Consider the following 20,740-nt stretch of genomic DNA (forward strand, 5'->3'; position numbering starts at 1 on the left):
CTTCATTTATTGGTTTTATCTTTCTGTTCTTTGCCCCTTTTCTATTAGAGTGATCATCTTTATCTTATTAATTTGTAAGAATTCTTACTAAATTAGCTAAGTTAACTCTCTGTCGTACATGTTGGAAATACTGCCCTGGTGTGTCTTTTGTCTTTAGAGTAGTTCAGACCACCTTTTGGTGGAAAGAAATTTTGAGGTTATAGTCAAATACATTCTCTTCCTTTATCATTTCTGCCACTAGAAATTAATAAGGCCTTCCTTATTCCAAGATCATTTAATTTTTATTTGCATTTTCTTCCATGTCACTAGTTTTTGATGTGTGCAATATTTCTTCCAAGTCTGTCACAAGGGGACTAGGCCACTGCCTGCAGAAAAACGAGAGTGGAGACTCCTTGAATATAGATGAGTCATTTGGTGAAACCTTCAAGAGTGTCCTAGAGAGGGGAAGAGAGAGATCTATGTTTATTATTCACCGATTCCCTACATTGCATCCAGTAGCTCTCTCAACTTGCTCTTCAAGTGAAAGAAATTTAAAATGGCAAAAGTTTTAATGTTAGGTGTATGTTTAAATGGTAAACCTCTGAAATAAGATGACTCTCCTTACCTTGGCCAAAACAGAAGCTCTGGATGACAAAGACCTTTATTTTGTTCACTGATGTCCTACAAGCGCAGTGTGTGGTACACAGTACGCACTTGGTAAGCGTGTGTTGGAGAAGCTGATGTTTAATCAAGTAGAGTCATGTGTATGCCAGGTGGAGAGCCGGGGGTAATGAGTTCTGAACTTCACTGCTTCATATTAAGGAGGTGCCAAGTAAGAAAAACTCTAAATGAAGGCAGAAACTAAATTTCAGTTTTACTCTTTAGTTGACTATAAAGATATTGATCTGAGTGTAAAGGTGCAACTGCCTCAAACCTGGCACAGTAAAATATTCAGAGAAAAAGTTCTGCTGGGTAGATATTAAGCAAAACAGTAGCATCCACCCACCAAGAGAGATAAGAGGAACAGCTCTACTTCATTTGATGCTATGGCATTTGTCCAGAGCAACAGCGATCAGATCTGGCTTTATTTGAACATAAGAAGGAAGAAACAATTCTCAAGAAGGTTCCTTTTCACTGTGTGGGGGAGGGGAGCATTCTATATAATAATGGAAACATCGAGGATTTTTCCATCAGATGGAGTGTCCTCATAAATTCAAGGCGGACAACAGCATGTGATATGCCTTCATGAAAATGATGACCACAAGGGAAAGAGTTTAAGATCATAATTCCAAGGCTGCTGCTAGGAAGAGGGTGCTTTCAAGAGCGGAACACCGTTCCTGTGAGTGTGGCTCTGTGAACTTACAAGGTGGTGTGTACCGAATACACATCCTCCTGCCCACCTGGCCTCTACAAAATCCCATCCTGTCCAATGTGCCTCCAATTTGGCTATGATTTTTAAGTAACACACTAAAATCCTTTCTTTACAGCATGATAATAGATAAGTAACACAGATATAAAACATGAACCCTTCTTACTAGCAATAATTTGTGTCATATAATCTATCTTTATACATATTAACAAGAGAATGCCTGAGGGGCGCCTGGGTGGCTCAGTCGTTAAGTGTCTGCCTTCGGCTCAGGTCATGATCCCAGGATCCTGGGATCGAGCCCCGCATCGGGTTCCCTGCTCAGCGGGAAGCCTGCTTCTCCCTCTCCCACTCCCCCTGCTTGTGTTCCCTCTCTTGCTATGTCTCTCTGTGTCAAATAAATAAAATCTTAAAAAAAAAAAAAAGAGAATGCCTGAGAAAGTAGAGAGGACAAAAACTTTTGATAAATTTAAAGTTAAATCCTGATTATAAAGTTTTGGATCAACATAAAGATCGGAAAGTCAGCGCCTGCAAAAAGATCTAAGGAGAGTATGGAAACTGCAAAGATGGGTCTCCAAGTGTGCACGAGAGCCAGGGAGAAGGAGAACCCTGGGGAAACCCGTGCACCCACAATCTCTTTAACATGCAAGGCTAGAACATAAAGCCCCAAATGAAAACCATTCAAGCCTGTTTATAATACTAAAAAGGTGAATAAACGTGAGGATATCCGCTCTGTAGAGATCTTATTTATATACAAATGCACCAGTGTGCTAGCTGTGTGAGGCCCGGAACTGCACCCCTTCCTGGTGTGACCCCAAACTCTGCCACAGATAGAGGTTCAAGAATATGAGGAATGAAGCCCCTACTTGGTGGACAGCAGTTCACTGACTATCAGGTTAGCCTGGTTAAATTGGTCAAACGGTCAATCCCTTGTGCCATGGGGGTCCTTCCGGTTGTTTTCTAGAGATGTCATCTCTAAATAACCCCAAAGAGAGATGTCAGTGCCTCACAGCAATCAGAATCGCCCCACTGCTTCACAGGAATCACACCGGACCCCAGAATACTGTGCCACCCTGCATCTTGACACCTCCCCAGTTAAAGTGTCCCATAAGCGAGCTGGGGTTTGGGAAGGAAGGAGAGTTATGACAGCATATGTCCAAGGAAGTGGAAAGCGCACAATTCAAAAGTCTCCAACTTTCTAGGAACAAATCTACTTAGAAAATCAATCACACCCACAAAAATATTTCCAACATTCTAACTTACGTGTCCTAATTGATGAGATGATTGTCTGGTTTTATTTACGCCGAGATCTATTTCCTCCCCAGAGGGTGATCTATTCTTTGTCTTATGCCAAGAAAACCATAAGAAAAATGCTGACCTATGAAGGTTACACATCATGCTTAATCACTACTTTAAATTAAAATAACATAAAATAAAGCACTCATTGGGCCACGTAAGCAAAACACACCTTCCCAAGCAACAGACACACCTACTGAAACACTTGAAATGTCTGCGGAGTCTGGTTCCCAGCTGCGTTATCAAGAGCCAAACCCTGACATCAGGTCTTCAGTTGCCCTGGAGAAACTTCGGGCTGGGCTGTCATAGCAAACTGTGCCTGCCAATCAGATTTCCCAAGAGTTGTCTTCGAGTTTCAGGACACCAAACTCTAACTAACAGATGCCAAGGTTTGCAATGACCACAGCGAGGCAACTCCTCTCTTCCCCACCCTCCAGTCATGACCTTGGGGTGGAATACCTCCGTACTTTTCCAGTATTCCAGAAACTCACAAAGACTCTCAAAGATTGCTTAAAGCTAAGTATTTAAGCCAGTGGTGGTGGTGGTGGGGGGGGGGGGGTGGTCAGAACAAGGTTTCCTTCTCTTGGCCAAATGAAAATCTCTCAGAAACAATTGCTTATTATTTTCTGGTCTCTTCCAGTGGGGGTAAAGCAGACACCCCGAGAAGGCCAGACAAATGGCCATCAGAAAAATCATCACTGGGAAGGGGTTCTTAGTAAAAGACTCTCAACAAACTAAATGGGTTTTCTTAAAGCCCATTTAAAGGGATTCCATAATACTTTTTGAAGACCACACTGTCTCAAAGCGCTAACTCCACCACAACCCATGGCTAATGTGATAATTTACCTCTTCTTGTAGGCCTCTGGAAATGTCTCTCCCTTGTATTAGATCCTTCAGTGGCTCTCAGAATTGGACCCTTACCTCGTTCTCTGGGCTCATATCTACCACCTTCCCCCAGTGCAGTGGTTCTCAGCAGGGGGTATTTTTGTTTCCCTAAGGGACACTGGCCAATGTGGGAGAAAGTTTTTGGTTGTCAGGACTGAAGTGCGGGAAAGGGGATGCTATTGAACATCCTTCAGTGTGGAAGACAGCCTCTCACTACAAAGAATTATTCAGCTCAAATTGTTAACAGTGTTGAGATATCCTGCTGTACCAAGTTCTTTGTTCTCTAAACATGCCAGACTTTCTCATATGCTTTGTGCCTAAACATAGCCTGTTTCCTTTACCTGGAATGCCCTGCCCTACTTCTGTGTCTAAGAAATGACCATTTATCATTCAGGATCTGACTCAAAATGTCACCTCCTCTAAAGTCCTTTCCATATCTCCCAAAGTTGGCTGTTGCTTCTGTGCTTCCAGAGTTTCTGGTACATATCTCATTAAAACACTAGCCACACTATCCCTAAGCCTGTCACCTGCTGCAGACAAAACCTAAGCCTCATTCATTGTTCATCCTTGAGTGCCCATCTGGTAATCAATTGCTACTTGCTGAGTCAATCAAGGAATAAATGGAAATGTTGCAGATGCACCTAAGGTTCTCCTGCAACAACTTCTAAGGGACAACAGTGTCCCCAACATCAAAAACAACAGCAAATATTTATCAAATACTTGTAATATAGATAGGTACTATATTAAACACTGGTGCACATATTCTCTCATGTTCATCCTTTTAACAACCCTGTGAGGCAAGTACTGTTATCATCAGCATTTTACAGATGAGGAAACTGAGGCACAGAAAAGTTAAGCCACTTGCCCAAGGTCATCAAAGCTAGCATATGGAAGAGCTGATATTTAAACCCAGGTAGTCTGGCTCCAGAGACTCAATCTTCCAGTATTTATGCCAAGGCAGTTATATTAACAACCAGTATTTCAGCCACTCAGAAGCCTCTGACAAACACAGTGACACATCTGGAAGATTATTACAACCACAGCGTGGCCCCCACCTCTTGGGACCCTGCCTATAAACACTACTCGCTGGGGTAACACAGCTCTCCAACCTCTGGAATGCTTGTGGCAGGAGAAGCAACCTCCTCACACTGTGGAAAGGCATTATGTACCCAGAAAAATCATGGTCCCATAAAGAAGACACAAAGGCTGACTCCCCAAAGTATCTCTTACCTTGTTCATGCTGCAGGGACTGGAGTAAGGGCTCAGACATGTCACACTGCGAGGCAGCTCTTGAAGATTCTCCTCGTTGCTGTAGACCTCACTTCCTGAAGCAGACAGCTGCACTGCAAACACAAAGAGGAAATCCATCAGCTGGCGCTCAGGAAGACACAGAGTAGTGCTGTGTCCAGTGGAACTTTCTGCCATGATGGCAATGCTCCATGCCTGCACTATTCAATATGGTAGCTCCTAGCCACATGTGGCTACTGATCACTTGAGATGTGGCTAGTGCAACTAAGGGCTGAATTTTAAATTTTATGTAATTTTAATTAAATTTAAATGTAAATAGCCACATGTGGTTGGTGGCTATCCTACCGGACAGTCCAGGTCTAGAGGTTCAAATCAGAAGTCTTGAGATCACAGACACTAGACATGCCAGTGGCCAAGGAAAAGCTGGATATCATATGCTCAGAATGACTACCGACACAGCAGAACAAGAACATTCATTCAGTAACTATTTCCTCAGTCCTTACTAAGTGCAGGGTACTGGGGACATAGTGATCAATAAGCCAGACAGGTCACTTATTTAAAAGTTTTCCGCTCAGGCTTTGGCCTCCTTGGGAAGGGAGAGGATCTGGCATGTGAGCAGTACTTACTCTGTGCTGATCTCAGTGCCTTCCCTGCCACCTACAAGGAAGAGACAGGCATTTGCTGAAGACTGACTACACCACTGTCAGGGTTTAATAGATAGGACCTTCCACAGAGCTCCTACCAGAAGGGAATTCAGGAGGTCAGTTTTCCATGAGCCAAATGAACCAGATGATTCAACATCCCCTCAGATGGATTATTTAGGGAGGCTTTTTGATTTACTCAAATGACATTTTAGAGTAAAATGGCTCCAGAGTTCTTGATGTATCAAATATTAAAGAAAAATAAAGAAAGAAAATATCTTCAACCACTTAATTAGATTTATAGTCTTTTCTCTGGAAGATGTTTATGGGTGAATTTGAGAGGAGAACCAAACATTGTAAGGTTCCTTATAATCACCTTTTTTTCTGTGTTACTTTTTCTGGTTGCATCTAGGAAGGATTTTTATATCTGAACCTTTCCATAAAGACTGGAATGGCAGTGCTTTAAAATATATATTCTTTTTAATAATAATATAATAATGATACAGAAAATGTTCAATAGGAAAAGAAAAAAGTAGCCATAATCCCACTAATCATAATCACCTTTAGTTCGTAGCACTCAGGCTTTGGCTAGTGGGGAATGACCAGAGGTCCTGGCACGTGTGCCGAATCGAGAACACAGAGAAGTCCGAGGCTATATTCCCCACATTAACATCTTTCACCATTAAGAAAATGGCTTTGTAATTTATATTTTCAAAAGATAAACTCCTACTCCACGCACATTATTATTTTGTGAACACAGTATTATTAAATTCCTTGTACAAATCAGAAGATAGGGAGAGGAAATTGCAGATAACTCCCTGGCTATTTGAGACGCATAGATTCCAAAGAAAATACCACATTCAGTCATAGCAATAACATATTTTAAGAATGATGTACAGCATGGAGAGACCCCGGAATTCTGACTTTGTAGCCTAAATACATCCAAATACCCGTCAGTACCTGATGTACTCGATGTCTTGTATGCCTGGGTAATCGGTTGCTGCTTCAAAGTCAAGAAAATTCAGTATCTAATTCTAACCAATCTTATAATGACTGAAAGAAAATTATGCATGTAACTTTTACTTTTTGAATTCCGGAAGCAGATGCTAATACATTTCTGTTTCAAAGGAGAACCCTATACATGCTGTTTCCTATTTAATATATGTAATTCAATCCACTTAAAGCCTACAGCCCAGTACCTTACCTGGAAACTTATCCAAATGCCTTGCACAGATGCCTGATGTCACAATTCCATTAAAATGTACACACTGGTATCAACACAGGAAAGGTGGGCACAAGAATAATAAACAGACAAGGATTCTTGAACATAATTTCCCCAAGGAAATTCCACCCAGTTCCAATCATGACACAGTCCCCATTCCCTCAGAACTTGGGTATACAGTCAGCACTAAAGTCATTATGGAGCCTCCCCTGGGCCCCCCACCATCCCAAGTATTCTTAACGTTATTTTCACATACATCGGTTCTACAACAAAGTCAAAATAAAAACTCTTTGAGGGAAATATTAATCACATAGAAAGTTCTTAATAAATACTATCAGTCGATTTTTTTCTTTGCTCTCACAGAGCCTAGGATGATGTGGACTCTTAATGTACAATCTTCAACACAATATTGATAATCATTGCAGACTGCCTTTGGGGTTTTTTAAAAAAGGAAAATCTTTTAATACCCAGGATGGTAAATCTTTTAGAAAAATATTGTTAAGACTATCTTACAGCTGTATAGTGCTCAAAACTGCACAACGCACTTCTATATTAATACTCTCAGTTAGTACTGATATGGATCTGAGTGGTAGTTTTTTAAATCAGGAAACCAGATTGAGAGAAGTAAAAGAATTCTTCTTAGTCATGCTGTCATAGGCAGTAGACCCTGGGCTTCAGGTGGCTTCATTTCAAGATACTACAGAATTAAAATATGTACGAAGCCTACAAGTAAAATACCTCTCCTAATAACACACACACACACACACACACACACACACACACACACACCATCATTAACAAAAAACACCTCAGCAAACAGATGACAGTTTTAGAAATTGGGTCAGTTTGCTTTGGCCAGCAACCAAAAAGACTGGCCTTGTTCTATCAAGTACTTTAAATTTCCTTTGAAACAGAGAGAACCTGGTTGTTTTACAGCCAATTCCATTTAGAAGTTTAGAGAAATCCACAGCTTAAAAAAGGAGATTACGTCTTAAATATAAAGCATTAGGGGAAAAGATACATGCATTACCATGGTGGAATTAAGGGAGTTTTCTTCTGTATTCTATTTTTCAGTGTTTCTTTTTAATCATTCGCAAAGTTGGATTCCTCTGATACTAAACAAAAGGCAAGTACAGATACCTTCAAAGGGTGCCTGGAGAAAGTCAATCCCAGAAGCTAACGTGTGACTTCCACTCAGTTGATCCTAACAGAGTTGGCTCAATGGGCAACAAGGCCTGTGGTCAGCCTTAGGCTTTGGAAAGGTTAATGAAATGTAATTCGTCTTTCTAGGTGGCTAGAAGGGTGAGTAAGCAGAAAAGTAGAGACAGGGCAAGAAGAAATCAAAAAGAGAATGACAGAAAAAGTGAAGGCTACAAAGAGAGAAGAAAATGAAAGCGCAGTAAGCAAACCAAGACACCTAGAGACAGGTTCAGTGACGCAGACAAGTGCCCCTCACCAGCCAGGTCCTCACTAACAGAAGAGACACGGAGAGACTCGGGCTCCTGGTGACACCACCACATCCTACAGCTTCTCTGGGTGTCAGCAAGTGGAGCTGGAGTAAAGTTAAGACCGGGCTTACCTGTTTCTCCACTATTTATTTACCATCAGCCTCCACCTGCCACAGAAAAAAATCTATTTTCCCTGGATCACTGATAATGTGCGACAGAGGTAGGGCGAGAACAGCATAAGCCAACTTTACTCTAGTCTCCCTACTCTCATGAGAGTGCTCTTTAAAGTATTTATTCTTACTCTTGACACTCTTAAACGTGTCAATGGGCTGTGTGTGTGTGTGTGCGCGTGTAGTGCTATTTTTTAGCCCTTGAATATGCAACGAATACTGCCAATACAGAATGGAGTATGATGAGCTGGGCTTTTCTCCCCACTTCAACTCCCCCACCCCCTTCCAAGATGTTCATTCTAGAATACTCCTGTCATATAAGGCAAAGCTGTGCTGCTCAGACACTCCTATGGGAAACAGGCCCCTAGGAGCAAGCACGTCACTATAAGGTTAATGGTCTCATGGCTTTTAGATATAATGAACTCTGACGTCAGTCTGTGAAATGGCCTCTTGTTACTTCTCTCCTACCACCAAATCCAGCCGCCTAGGTAGGTAGGGGGCTCAAGCATGAGGACCCAAGAACTTGTGAGGAAGGATTAAGCAAAGTCATAAAGAGACAAACAGGGTTTGGAGAGAAAAGGGAAAAGACACGATGAAAAGACACGATGAGAAAAGTTTAGAGGAAATTCTCTAAATCTAGGACTTAGGAGCTTGGGAAATCAGACAAACAGATGAGAGATATATCCCTAATACTCTCCCACCTCTGTTTTTATGAGTTGGAATAATTTACATGTCTCTGGAGTAAAATCTTAACAACCTTCAATTGGATGGAATCCTTGTACAAGACTGGATAAATTTAAGACCATTTTATTACAGACAGTTCAATCCCTCTCTTGCACAATAAGGAGCATGGTGCTGGGGTTAAAGGATCCAAAGGTAGAGCAACAAACGGACCCCTGTCCCCTTCCCCACAGGCACACATAACCTCCCACATGGCTGGCTCCTTCCTTTCTTTCTGAAGAAGCAGCAGAGGAATCAGAGCAGAGCTCCCTGAGGAGCTCCCCGCAGGCCCCTCTCCACCCTCAAAGTCACAGCTAACATATGTCTCTGGTTCTTCAGGACCCTGGTGTTCTTGCCACCCTCACATGTAGGCAGCAAACATGCCATAACATGGTTTTGCCCCAAGAGACGGAACGTTTGCCATCCTGCCTTGCCCCCATGCCCTGCTTTCACAGTATGCCATGGAAAACAAACAGCCCAAGTCAGAAGAATGAGAGCATCTTCCCATCAAGCATCGCGAGAGGCTTTCTTCCCCAAGGATAGGTTACACAATTTGATAATTAATGTACTGAAATTTCGACTAGCATGTGACCAATGGTTCTACAAGAAATGGTGATAAGGAAGAGGAAATGAGAGGATTATAAGTTATAAAAAAGAGAGACACTACTAGTAGCATGAAAACAGTGCCCGGGGAGACAGATGAGGTGCAGTAAGAACGCCAAGTGATAGCATGTCCATCGCCTTCAAGAGGACTACTTCGCACACGCGTCAAGGGTTTCCTCTACTTTATGAAATCATACATAAGGATATCTAGTGTTTAGATTCAGGGCTATCACCCTATAAAGGGTCATTTTTTAGTTCCTCAGTAATTTAGGAATATCTTAATTAAAGGCAGGATATAGAACTCCCAAGGGGTCACCTGGCTCAGCCTACTCCTCCTGCCTGGGTGACTATGTAAACCAGGGGACACAGATTCCGATGCCTACGGGAGTCAAGAAAGAATAAGATGAAGGAATGGTCAGGCCAGAGAAGACAATGTGAAGTAGAGAGGCCTGGAGGGTCTGCTACTCACCTCCAGGAAAGTAGGAACAAGGCACAATTTCCCAGAACTTCTGATATTCAAGAAAGCCGGAAAATGGAGAGATAATGTAAAATCATGAGCTTGTTTAATGTTGGCAATTTATGTTAGCATTTTGGAAATCCCACAGGGGTTGGATTTGGTTGGCTTTGTATCTTCTATCATACACTTTTCATTTAAGTCCGGGGAATGTTTCTTTAAATCTCCAGGGCTGGAGGCTCCCAATCTGTCTCCTGACCCCTCCAGGGCTGTACCACTGTGGCTTCACTGGGGGCAGCATGCCCTCCAGGAGAGTGGGCCAAGTAGGACTTAGGAACCAAGCTGCTCCACCTGAGTATCAACTCTGCCTCTTCGCATGTGATTTCAGCAAGTTACTAACCCTCCGTGTGAGTCCGTCCTCCTTTATCCATAAAATTGGGGCAAATTCTTTGTATGTCCTAAGATTGTTTTGAAGATTAAATGGAATAATATGAAGAAAGAATTCAATGCATGGTGTTAAAAAGACATGAGGCCCTTCCCCTCCCCTGTTTCCCATCACTATTCAGCACCACCTCATTCTGCTTGTAATCACACATAGGGGTTTACCTCTCAACCATCCTACTGGATTCTAAGTATTCTAAGGGAAGATATCTGTTTTATGACCAAAGAGCCAGCACCTGTCCCAATGCTCTACACACAATAGGCTTTCAACATATGCAAAATTTAATTATAATGTTGTTACATAATGTTGTTAAGGACTGAATGTTTATACCGCCCCCCCCCAATTCATATATTGCCTAATTCCCAATGTGCTGGTATTAAGAGACAGGGCTTTGGGGAGGTAATTAGGTTTAGATGAGGTCATGAGGGTGGAGCTCTCATGATGGGATCAGTGCCATTGTGAGAAGAGACACCAGAGAACTTGCATGTATGTGCACTCTTTATCTCTCCCCCTCCCCCTGCTGTGTGTGATATACCAGGAAGTCAACCCTCTGCAAGAGATCTCTCACTAGGACCAAATGGGCTGGCACCTTGATCTTGGACTTCCCAGCTTCCAGCACTGTGAGAAATAAACCTTTGTTTAAGCCACTCGGTCTGTGGTGTTCTGTTACAGCAGCCCTCACTAGGACAAACGTTCAGGAAGATCTTCCTTAAGTCCGGCACCAATTGAGCCTATTTCCACTTATCTTCTTCTGATGCTTTAACGTCAATATGTATATCTACTCCTCATTTGGCCAGAATATTTTTAGACTAAAAGAAGAAAACCAGGTCCAAATTAAGAATAAAATACTGAAGAATTTTCTCTTGAGACGTATGGCATTGCTTTTAGGTCAAGAGGGTACTTTTGGGGGCCCTGTGTGTGCCTCAGCAGAAAAAAATTAAACGTAAGAGATTTCATCACCCTATTAATAAATAAAGGAGCCTGCTTTCGCTTTAGCATCCTAAGTTCATGTCTGCCAACAGTGCATTTCACTGCATGGGGTGTACTTGGTGGCGGCCCAGAGACCCAGGCAATCCCCTATCCATTTGTCCACTATGGTTGAGAAGGCCAACTTGTATTCATCTAAGACGCTTTACCAACCATGCCTGACTACTCCCGGGTTTCTTTGATTTTAAAGAGAAATCCCAGAGACCTTCAAACGATCCGAGCTTCCTTCTCCCTTGAGGAATCTGCTTAACAATTCAGGCAAACACATTTCCTGTGATTTGTTGAGAAGCTAAAATAATTTAACAGAAAACCTAGTTAGCGGGTTACTTCAGAATGACCCACTGAAAAGGAACCAATGACAAGAGAAATAGCTAGAAAGGTATCTCTTTACAGAAGCTCAAAGGGGCCAGCTAGCTCTCCAATAAAAGGTTTCCAAGGAAGGAATCTGAATATTCTCAAGAACACCTTGAGGACAAGTGTAATGAGGGGCGGCTGCCTTACTGGGGGCTAGTGCTTACAACTGAAACTCATCTGCTTAGTAAGCCAGATTGGGTGTAATGCCTTGTTCCTCTGGGAGGAGACTTTCATTAATCCTCAGAAGAAAGCTCAAATTGGCAGGATGGGCCCTTGTCAAAAGCAGTCTCGGGGATTCACTGTTTGTTCATCTCTGCTTTCCTGAGGCTCTAATTCTGTACTTCCCAATACCAGCTTCTCCTTCTTGTGGCTTGTTCTCGTTGAGGGAACCACAACGTCCTGGGTGGTTAACCTGTCCAGAGGGGTCTAGTGTTCACTTCTACCAGAGCCCTACAGCTTTCAGTGCTCTCAAACCAGCTTAGTGTCTATGTCAAAACAGCAGAAGTTCCTGTACTACGCAGGTAGTGGAACCGCAGACCCTTATAGCTCTTCAAACGATGTAACCTGGGGTTTCCATCTCCCATCACTGTATCCCAAACACACACACTCAAAGCCTGACACAGACTCTAGGGGGAATTCTACTTGCCCCTTTGGCAAACAGTTCCCATGGGAGTAGAACCATCACAGCCCTTAGACTCTAGAGCCTACGGCCAGGTCTGGGTCACTCACAGGCCTGTGGCATGAATGTCTTCTGGCACATGGGAATTTCCCTTGTAAGTTCTCACTATTTTCTCTTTCACCCAACATACCTAAGGATTGTTCTGGGTGGATGGGGTGCGCATAGGGGGCTAGAAGTGGGTCGGGCTGCACCAGCTCAGTCTACAGTATTCTGCCGGAAATATCCAGTTTGGGGTTCCCTAAAGTCGATTCTGCCGTATTTAGGGTCCCATAGATGGCCATTTGGCTATAAGTCAGGCTAGAGCCAGAAATCTGTTCTTTGGAGCATATGCTACCTTGCTGTGACTCGCACCCTAACTCATCCCACAGCAGAGTGATGTTGGGTGAGGAAGAGCCTAAGGGTAGCCACGCATCCGCCGCGCAGGCAGCTTCGCAAGGAAGCGATCACCTCCCAGTACGCGACTGCTCTTTCTGCACACGACCAGGGCTGTCCTCCTTCCATGAGCTTTTCCATGATTTAGAGCTGGACGACTGCACGCGGACGTTCTGGTAGCCTCGGAGAGGCAAGAGGGCAAGGAATGAAACAAGGGCACAACCACCTCCCCGCCTCATAATCGAGTCCTGTGGAGTCACGGCCTCCTTCAAAAGCAGCCAAGAGAACAGCCGCAGAAAACGGCTCCAGCAGCCGACCTGGAGGCCTCATCCCTGGAGGATCCTCTGATCTCATTATGGCAGTCGACACTAGTCCTCACAAAACAAACAGAGGAAATTTATGCCTGCCTCACCCTGCGGAGAGCTACACATTCCCTGCTTAATGAGAGTTCCAGCTTCTGAGACCACAGCCACCGGGATGGGGAGGATGTCTGCTTTGCTCCGAAGAAAGAGCTGTTGTCGCTGCCTTTCCCTCTTTCTGGGGCTGGATATGAAGGCAGGGAGCCTGCAGAGAGCCACTGAACTTGTGGCCTAGGCTCTCTGCTCCGGTCCCTGCAGAGAAGTTCCCTTTCTTCTTGTGTCAACATCCCCAAGCTCAGTCGGTGGGGCCACTTCCTCTTGACCGGCTCTGGGAAAGTCGCTGCGCGGCCTTGAAGGGTTCCACCTGCTAAGGCCAGCATCCTGAGAGAGCGAGACTGCTCTGTGTGACAAGGCTCCAGGTCTTCTGGGAGGAAAACCCTTCCCCCAAAACACCCTTGCTTGAGCCTTGGAAAACTTTACCTAACTTGGGGTTCCCACTTTTGGGATAAAGGACAGGAGGGAAAATGTTACTTTATACCCTTGAATTCAATCTCAGAAGTAACTGAGTGCCCAGCTCATGAGAAAAAGAGTGAATTTCCAAACCAAAATAAGAATACAGCAGTGGTTCTGAGCCAGGGTGACTTTGCCCCCCAGGGGACATTCACGATGCATGGAGACTTTTTTTTTTTCTTTTTGTCATGACTGGGGGAGACTGCTACTGGCATCTAGTGGGTAGAGGCCAGGGATGCTGTTAAAATATCCTACCATGCACAAAACAGCCCCCATAATAAAAGAATTATTTAGTCCAAAATGTCAACAGTGCCGAGTTTGAGAAACCCTGATGGAGAGGGAACACTCAAGAATGTGGATAGGTTTAAAATAATGACGAATCTTTTTTTTCATCACAGAAACATTTTTCAGTTTTTAATGAGTTTGAAAACAAAAAAGCTTCCATTTCAAAATAAAAACAGAATCCCAGATCATATAGATGTTTACAGTGACTAAATTTATCTAAGTAACGTACATACATGTTTAGTTATAAGATGTTAACTAAATTTCTGTGACAAATATGCTTTTTTTTAATATCAAAAATATTATAGCGCTCATGTGGAGTCTTAAGGAAAATCCAGTCATCGCTATATATATAAGTCTTCACTGTAGATGCTGTTATTTCTAGCACAGGTAAGCAGTCAGGGTCATCCAAAGTAATGACAACTCTCAATCACATAATGCTAATGTTGATATCCTATAGTCAAAATGTGCACAATTAACACCCACAAAAATTTACCAATTCTCTCTTCGAGTAAAATAAATGAAAACTACCTTTTACCTATGCAGAGTTAGATCATTAGAACTACCTGGAAAACAGTGGAGCGGTTCGACTAGACTCTTTTCAGCACCACTGTGAGTGCTGTGTTATTCTAGGTAAAGGTGTGATCTGAATGTTTACTATCATAACTCCGTGGTGAGTATTCATAGAAGGAATTTATGAGCTATGTTCTATGATTATTAAAACCATATATATATAAACTGAGTATATGTAGGTCTGGAAAAAATGGCAAAATGTTTCAACTTCTACAATATCAACAAGTATGAGAAACCGTAGTGATGCTGACCTACATTCCAGGGAGACTGAGGAAAACAGGTGCGTAGTAGAGCTCTAAATAAATGCAGAATTGCAGAAATGTGTCACAATGAGAGTAATCATGGTGCATATTTTGAAATTCTCCCATTTTTAATTTTCTGAACCTATCTCAAAATATTCCCTTTCCTCTACATAGCATACTCTCACTACATCGGGTATAAGAACATATGGTTAAGATAACCCAGTCGTTATTCTCTCCTGAACTCTTTTAGTCCAGCAAAAGAAGGAAAAATCTGCTTCCAAGCACAGCTAATGCATGTGAAGCACATTTGAAGAACAAAAAGAATTTCATGAATGAGCAGAAGACAATTTTTTAATGGACTGTTTTAGAGGCTTGTGGTATAAAAAGTAAACAAAACTGATTCACGAACTGTTAATACTGTTTACTATGATGCAAGAGTTGGGCTTTTTTTTTTTTTTCTTAATGTTCCAGAAGCCAGAGGAAAAGGAATACTGTGGTAGGGAAAAATGCTACCTTCCATGGCATTTCAAAATCATTGCTCAATTCCTCTTGAGCAAGGAAGCCATAGTAATGACTTTATTTTACCTACCTCAATTATGGTATACCTCGAAGTAATTCTCCACATTATCCCACTTTCCTCTCTCCACTCAAGTCCTGCTAAATAATTTCTGGAAACCATTAACCAAGAGTCCTGTTTCAATTTTCCTCTCCTCCCTCCCCTGTTGCCTCAGTCATGCTGGAGTCAGGACAAAGCAAACTTGTATTACATCACAGAGCAAACTCATTTTCCCTAAACCATTCTGCTGGTAGTTTACTGCTACTGGAACCCAATGCTGTCAACAGTGTGGTCTTTGTTTGGTGGGTGTTGCTTTAAAAATAAAAAAAAAAGTTTCCCCACGCCCCGTTCTGCTTTTAAATACAGGCGAATAGTTTGAGGAGCCTCCCCGGCCTGGCTCCACCCCACTGTGTAAACTAGACATTACCTTATACACAAATGAATCTACAGCATTCCTCAGTCTAGCTGCCTTGCTGCAAAATTCCTATGCTCCCCAGCAGCCACGGCAGCACACACTCCCCCTGGCTTCCCTCCTCTTTCCTCTTCCCCCACCCTCTCTCTCTCTCTCTCTTTTTTTTTTAAATTTCCACTGCCTCACTGTGTTTTTGTGTAAATGATCTCACATGACTCAACAAATCCATCTGCCTGAAGCAGGCCAAGTCTGGAGCCCTCCCAGGAGGGAGGAGAAGAATTGCTTTGTGGAAAGGACCTGGAGCTCTGCCCTTTCTCTGGCTCGAATTACCCGCCTGTCAGGCCTGACGGATTTGGCTAAAAATAAAAGGAAGCGGGCCGTGAAAAGCAGATGAATGGGCTCAGCAGTTCCTTAGATAACACAGGCCTGCTGTTGCCCAAAGCTCCCCAAACAGAAACTTCAAATGCAGGCCCTATGAGCTCGGCGATGTGGCTTCCAGGTGAAAGGGGGCTGTCAGATCCACTGGAGGAGGGAGGGGGGCATGGCCTGTGTTTTAGATTTCTGTTTCAGAACTTGTGTGTGTGTATGTGTGTGTCTGAGAGAGAGAGAGAGAGAAAGAGAGAGAGATTCCTGTATAAAAAGGTTCTCAGAAAAACAGGAGAGTTCAGTGGAGTGAAGGCTTGGCTTGCAAAAAAAAAAAAAAAAAATGTTGTTTCCACTACAGAATTACTCTTCTCCCTACCTCCCAACACCAGACATTTTAAGCCTCCCTATGATGTCACTTCTGCATTCAGAGCCAGCAAAAAGCTAAAAGTCCTTCTTGTAAGTGTATGCCCAGCGCCCGCAGTGGGTATTAAGCACTTAGGTTGGCAATGTAATGACACACTGTAACAATCTGTAATATGAAGCAGTCAGCAAAGCCCTGGCTCTGAAAGCTATTTCTCCCGACCATTAACCATATGTTTGGCTCCTCGGATAGCCAAGCGGGTGTTCCAGCTTACCATCTGGTTTCTATCCACACAAGCAACTGCAAAGCACAGACTATCTCCCTCTGGAGCTGCGTGTTTCTTTTTCTCTCTCTTTTCCGTTCTTCCCTTCCCTTTTCCTCCTCCCAGACCCTTTGGTTCCCTCTGCTAAAGAATTCTCTGCCATTCATCACGTGCAAAGAAAACTTTACCTGACGTGGTAGCAGCAGAGCCATTAAGAACGCACAGCTGTATTGTAAACATGCCAGAGGGCCGTTTACCATCCGCTGAATCTGAAGAACACAGTCTCTACCCCCTTCTTCATCTCCTATTGAGCGCTGACACTTGATCCAGTTTGTTAAAAATAGGTACATTCTTGACAGATCCAGGGGTTGTTGTGGTGCCCTTCACACTCACTTCATATTCTGGGAGTGGGGCTTTAAAGCACACGCAAGCGTGCGCACGAACACACACACGCACACACACACACACACGTTTGCCTCTGCATTCAATCTGCATGACATCAGTCTCTCACAGATGACATACCGGCTGCAAATAACGAAGTTAACTAAATAAAGGATTCTATTCCTTTTTATGCCCTAAAGGGTTCCATCCCAAGTGTGTGTGTTTTTCTTCCTTTCTTTCTTTCTTTCCCTTTTCTTTTTTCTTTCTTTCTTTTTTTCTTCCTTTCTTCCTTTGAGAGCCAGCCATTTCAACAAATCGATAATTTGCAAAACGTATGCTAATTTACATCTGCATTTTAATAGTATAAATCATGGAACATGCTATCAAGAGTTCATGGGATTTTCTTACCAAGTGCCAGAGCACTGATCCTGGATTTTCTTCTTTTCAAAATTTCAGGAACTTTGTAACTTTTTAAAAATATATGGAAAGACCTGTGATAAACAGAAATTAGTAATTTTTTCTCCTGTCCCCACAAGAATTATATGTGCCTTACCAGCCTGTTTTTACAGAATTAGGAAATTCAAGCTAATTCTTTCCCACACCTTAAAAAAAAAGCACTGGTTTCTCACATACCAAGAACAAAAGGAACAGTATCATTAAAAAGTGATTAAGCAGAATGTCAGATTTTATCAACATGGCAGGGCTATGGAGGTTCTGTCATGGGAGAAGTGTTTATTCAGGCTAACAAGCACGCACGGAAGGCCACTACCTGTGCAAACTTTTACACCCACTGCCCTTGTCAGTCCCCTTTCCATGATCTAAAATAGATCTTTTGTTAGCTATTTCTACCAGTAAGGGACATTAAAGTTCTGCTGCATGTAGGTTTTAGAGAAATGGGAAATTTTAATTTCAGACAACTTAGGAAATTGTCTACAGAAGTTAGGCTTAATTAAATTTTGTTTTGACCCTGAAGTCCTACATTAAGAATAACATCACGTTACTTTTTTTTTTTTTTAAAGATTTTATTTATTCATTTGACAGAGAGAGACACAGCGAGAGAGGGAACACAAGCAGGGGGAGTGGGAGAGGGAGAAGCAGGCTTCCCGCCGAGCAAGGAGCCCGATGCGGGGCTCGATCCCAGGACCCCGGGATCATGACCTGAGCCGAAGGCAGATGCTTAACTGACTGAGCCACCCAGGCGCCCCCATCACGTTACCTTTACTCACAATATCGTTAATAAAAGGAAAGAAAAATGATCACCTAAAAACTTCAACATTTTTATAGTGTACCTAGCTCTTTAAGCACTTGTGGAATCACCTTATCAAAAGATATTTATGCTATTCATAAATACTGGTAACTAGGCACTCCTCCCCCAGCCCAATTACAGCAGGATCCCTGGGGGTGGGCCTGGGCATCAGTACTTTTGAAAGCTTCCCAGTTGTATCTATCATGCAGCCAGAGTTGAGAAGTCTTATGCTGTATGAACACTCATGACACCAGAAACTAGGAAACATTTGGGATGGAAATGGAAATGAAATTTAGGATTAGAACAGTGACTTTCAATCTTGTTTAGAAGTGGAATCTTCAACTGAAAAAATCTTATATGAAATCCCTGTATACAAAATAGTAAAAGTGTCACTTATACTCTCATTTTATACTCTCAGTCTGTACTCTCATCCATAGATTTCATAAGTTCAGATATATAATTTTTTAATTACTGTAAGTCAACCAGTCAGGATGAAGAGGCCATTTTATTGAACATAAAAGTCTGAAATTGGGGTCATGGCTGAGAAGTCCAGCGCTGTCCACCTCAACATCCAATTTTTTCCATGGCCAATGGTTCAGATGATCAAGGCTGGATATATGTAAAAAGAGCAGTGTGTACAGCAGTAGGATTACATTAATTCATACATTAATTTAATAAATGTCGATTAAATGCCTAGTACACACCAGATACTGCCCTCATGGGTCATCACAGGAATAAACTGCGCCTTTTCCCTTGAGAAGCCTAGTTAAGAAGACATATCATGGCATCACAGCAATGTAAGCATAATAATAGAGGCATCAAGAGCCTGTGATGGGGAGAACTGGCTAATTCTCTCTGAGGAAACGGGGCATAACTTCACCAGCATGGGACAATTAAATCAGGTCCTAAAAATATGAGTAAGATTTTTAGAGCTAACAAAGAAAGGGAAGGACATTTCAGGAAGAAGGAAGAGTATATGAAAAACAAAAAAAAACAAACAACTCACAAGTATAAATAGGTTTGGTGAGATCTGGGGGTTACGAGAAATTCTAAAGAGGTCAGGAAGGGCTGGGGCACAAGGCTAAAGAGGTGTCTGAGGCCAGGTTATAAGAAACTTGAAATGTCATGATACAGTTAAGACTAACACTGACCAGGGCGCCTGGTGGCTCAGATGGTTAGGTGTCTGCTTTGGGCTCAGGTCATGATCCCAGGGTCCTGGGATCGAGTCCCGCATTGGGCTCCCTGCTCCTTGGGAGCCTGCTTCTCCCTCTGCCTCTGTCTCTCATGAGTAAATAAATAAAATCTTAAAAAAAAAAAAAAAAAAAGACTAGCACTGACCAATAGACATATAAGGTGAACCATACACATAATTTCAAATTTTCCAATATCCACATTAAAAAAATAAAAAGAAATAGAATTTAATTTTGATGATACATTATTTAGACCAGTTTATCGCAAATATAACCATTTCAACATGTAATCAATATAAAAATGATTAATGAGACATTTTACATTTTTTTCTCACTAGGTCTTTAAAATAGGGTGTGGGATTTTTATCTATAACATCCCAATTTGGACTAGCCACATTTTAAGAGCTCAACAGACACACGTGGCTAGTGGATACTGTATTGGAGAGCACAGGTTTACCCCTTATCCTACAGGGAGTGTAGGCCAAAGGACTTGCTGGGGACAGCAACAGTGTGGAGAAGTAGATAGAAGACTAGGTCTGGGAGAGGCTTGCAGGCTGTTTCCATAGTCCAAGCAAGGGAAGAGAAGGATGACACTTGAGACCAGGCATGGCATGGCAGTAGGATGGCATGGAAGGGTCAGAATCAAAAAACATTTCTAGAAAGAATTCATAAGGGACACCTGGGTGGCTCAGTTGGTTGGGCGTCTGCCTTCGACTCGGGTCATGATCCCGGGGTCCTGGGATCGAGTCCCGTATCAGGCTCCTTGCCCAGTGGGGAACCTGCTTCTCCCTCTGCCTGCCTCTTTCTCTCTGACAAGTAAATAAATAAAATCTTAAAAAAAAAAGAATTCATAAAACTACAAATGATTGTATATGAGAGATAAAGGAGGAAAAAATCATGCAACTGTCAAATAGATTTTTAGTGCTAAAATTTGTGCTTAGTGTAAAGTTACTGTGTATTTAAGATGAGGTTGTGTTGTTCCTTTCAAGCTTGCTTCCCTCTGCTGTGGAAAGCAATGTCATTTAATAAACATGTGCTGAGCACCCACCATGAGCTAGGTAACGCCAGCAACTGTCATGAATGAGACACAGTTCTTCCCTTCAAGGGGCTCAGATATAGTGTGGGAGACAAACA

The 20,740-nt window shown here is 42.6% G+C and overlaps 1 protein-coding gene across 11 annotated transcripts in view; it reads right to left on the bottom strand.

Moving 5' to 3' along the window:
- BACH2 (BACH transcriptional regulator 2) overlaps positions 1-20,740 on the bottom strand; it is a 353,806-nt gene that overhangs the window by 252,861 nt on the left and 80,205 nt on the right. For 3 of the 11 annotated variants that reach the window (XM_081828652.1, XM_081828640.1, XM_081828653.1), the window contains exons 1-3: positions 16,978-17,106; positions 13,279-13,606; positions 4,757-4,864 (exon numbers count right to left, since the gene is read on the bottom strand). In XM_081828652.1, the coding sequence (XP_081684778.1) occupies positions 4,757-4,864; positions 13,279-13,605 (435 nt within the window). In that variant the 5' untranslated portion in view covers position 13,606; positions 16,978-17,106. Of the gene's footprint in view, positions 1-4,756; positions 4,870-13,278; positions 13,607-16,977; positions 18,109-20,740 lie in introns of those variants that run through there. The other 8 variants (XM_081828646.1, XM_081828648.1, XM_081828645.1 and 5 more) reach the window with 6 other exon arrangements.

This window comes from Leptonychotes weddellii, chromosome 8, assembly GCF_054177405.1.
Source record: "Leptonychotes weddellii isolate Sample4059 chromosome 8, ASM5417740v2, whole genome shotgun sequence".
Classification (NCBI taxonomy): Eukaryota; Metazoa; Chordata; class Mammalia; order Carnivora; family Phocidae; genus Leptonychotes; species Leptonychotes weddellii.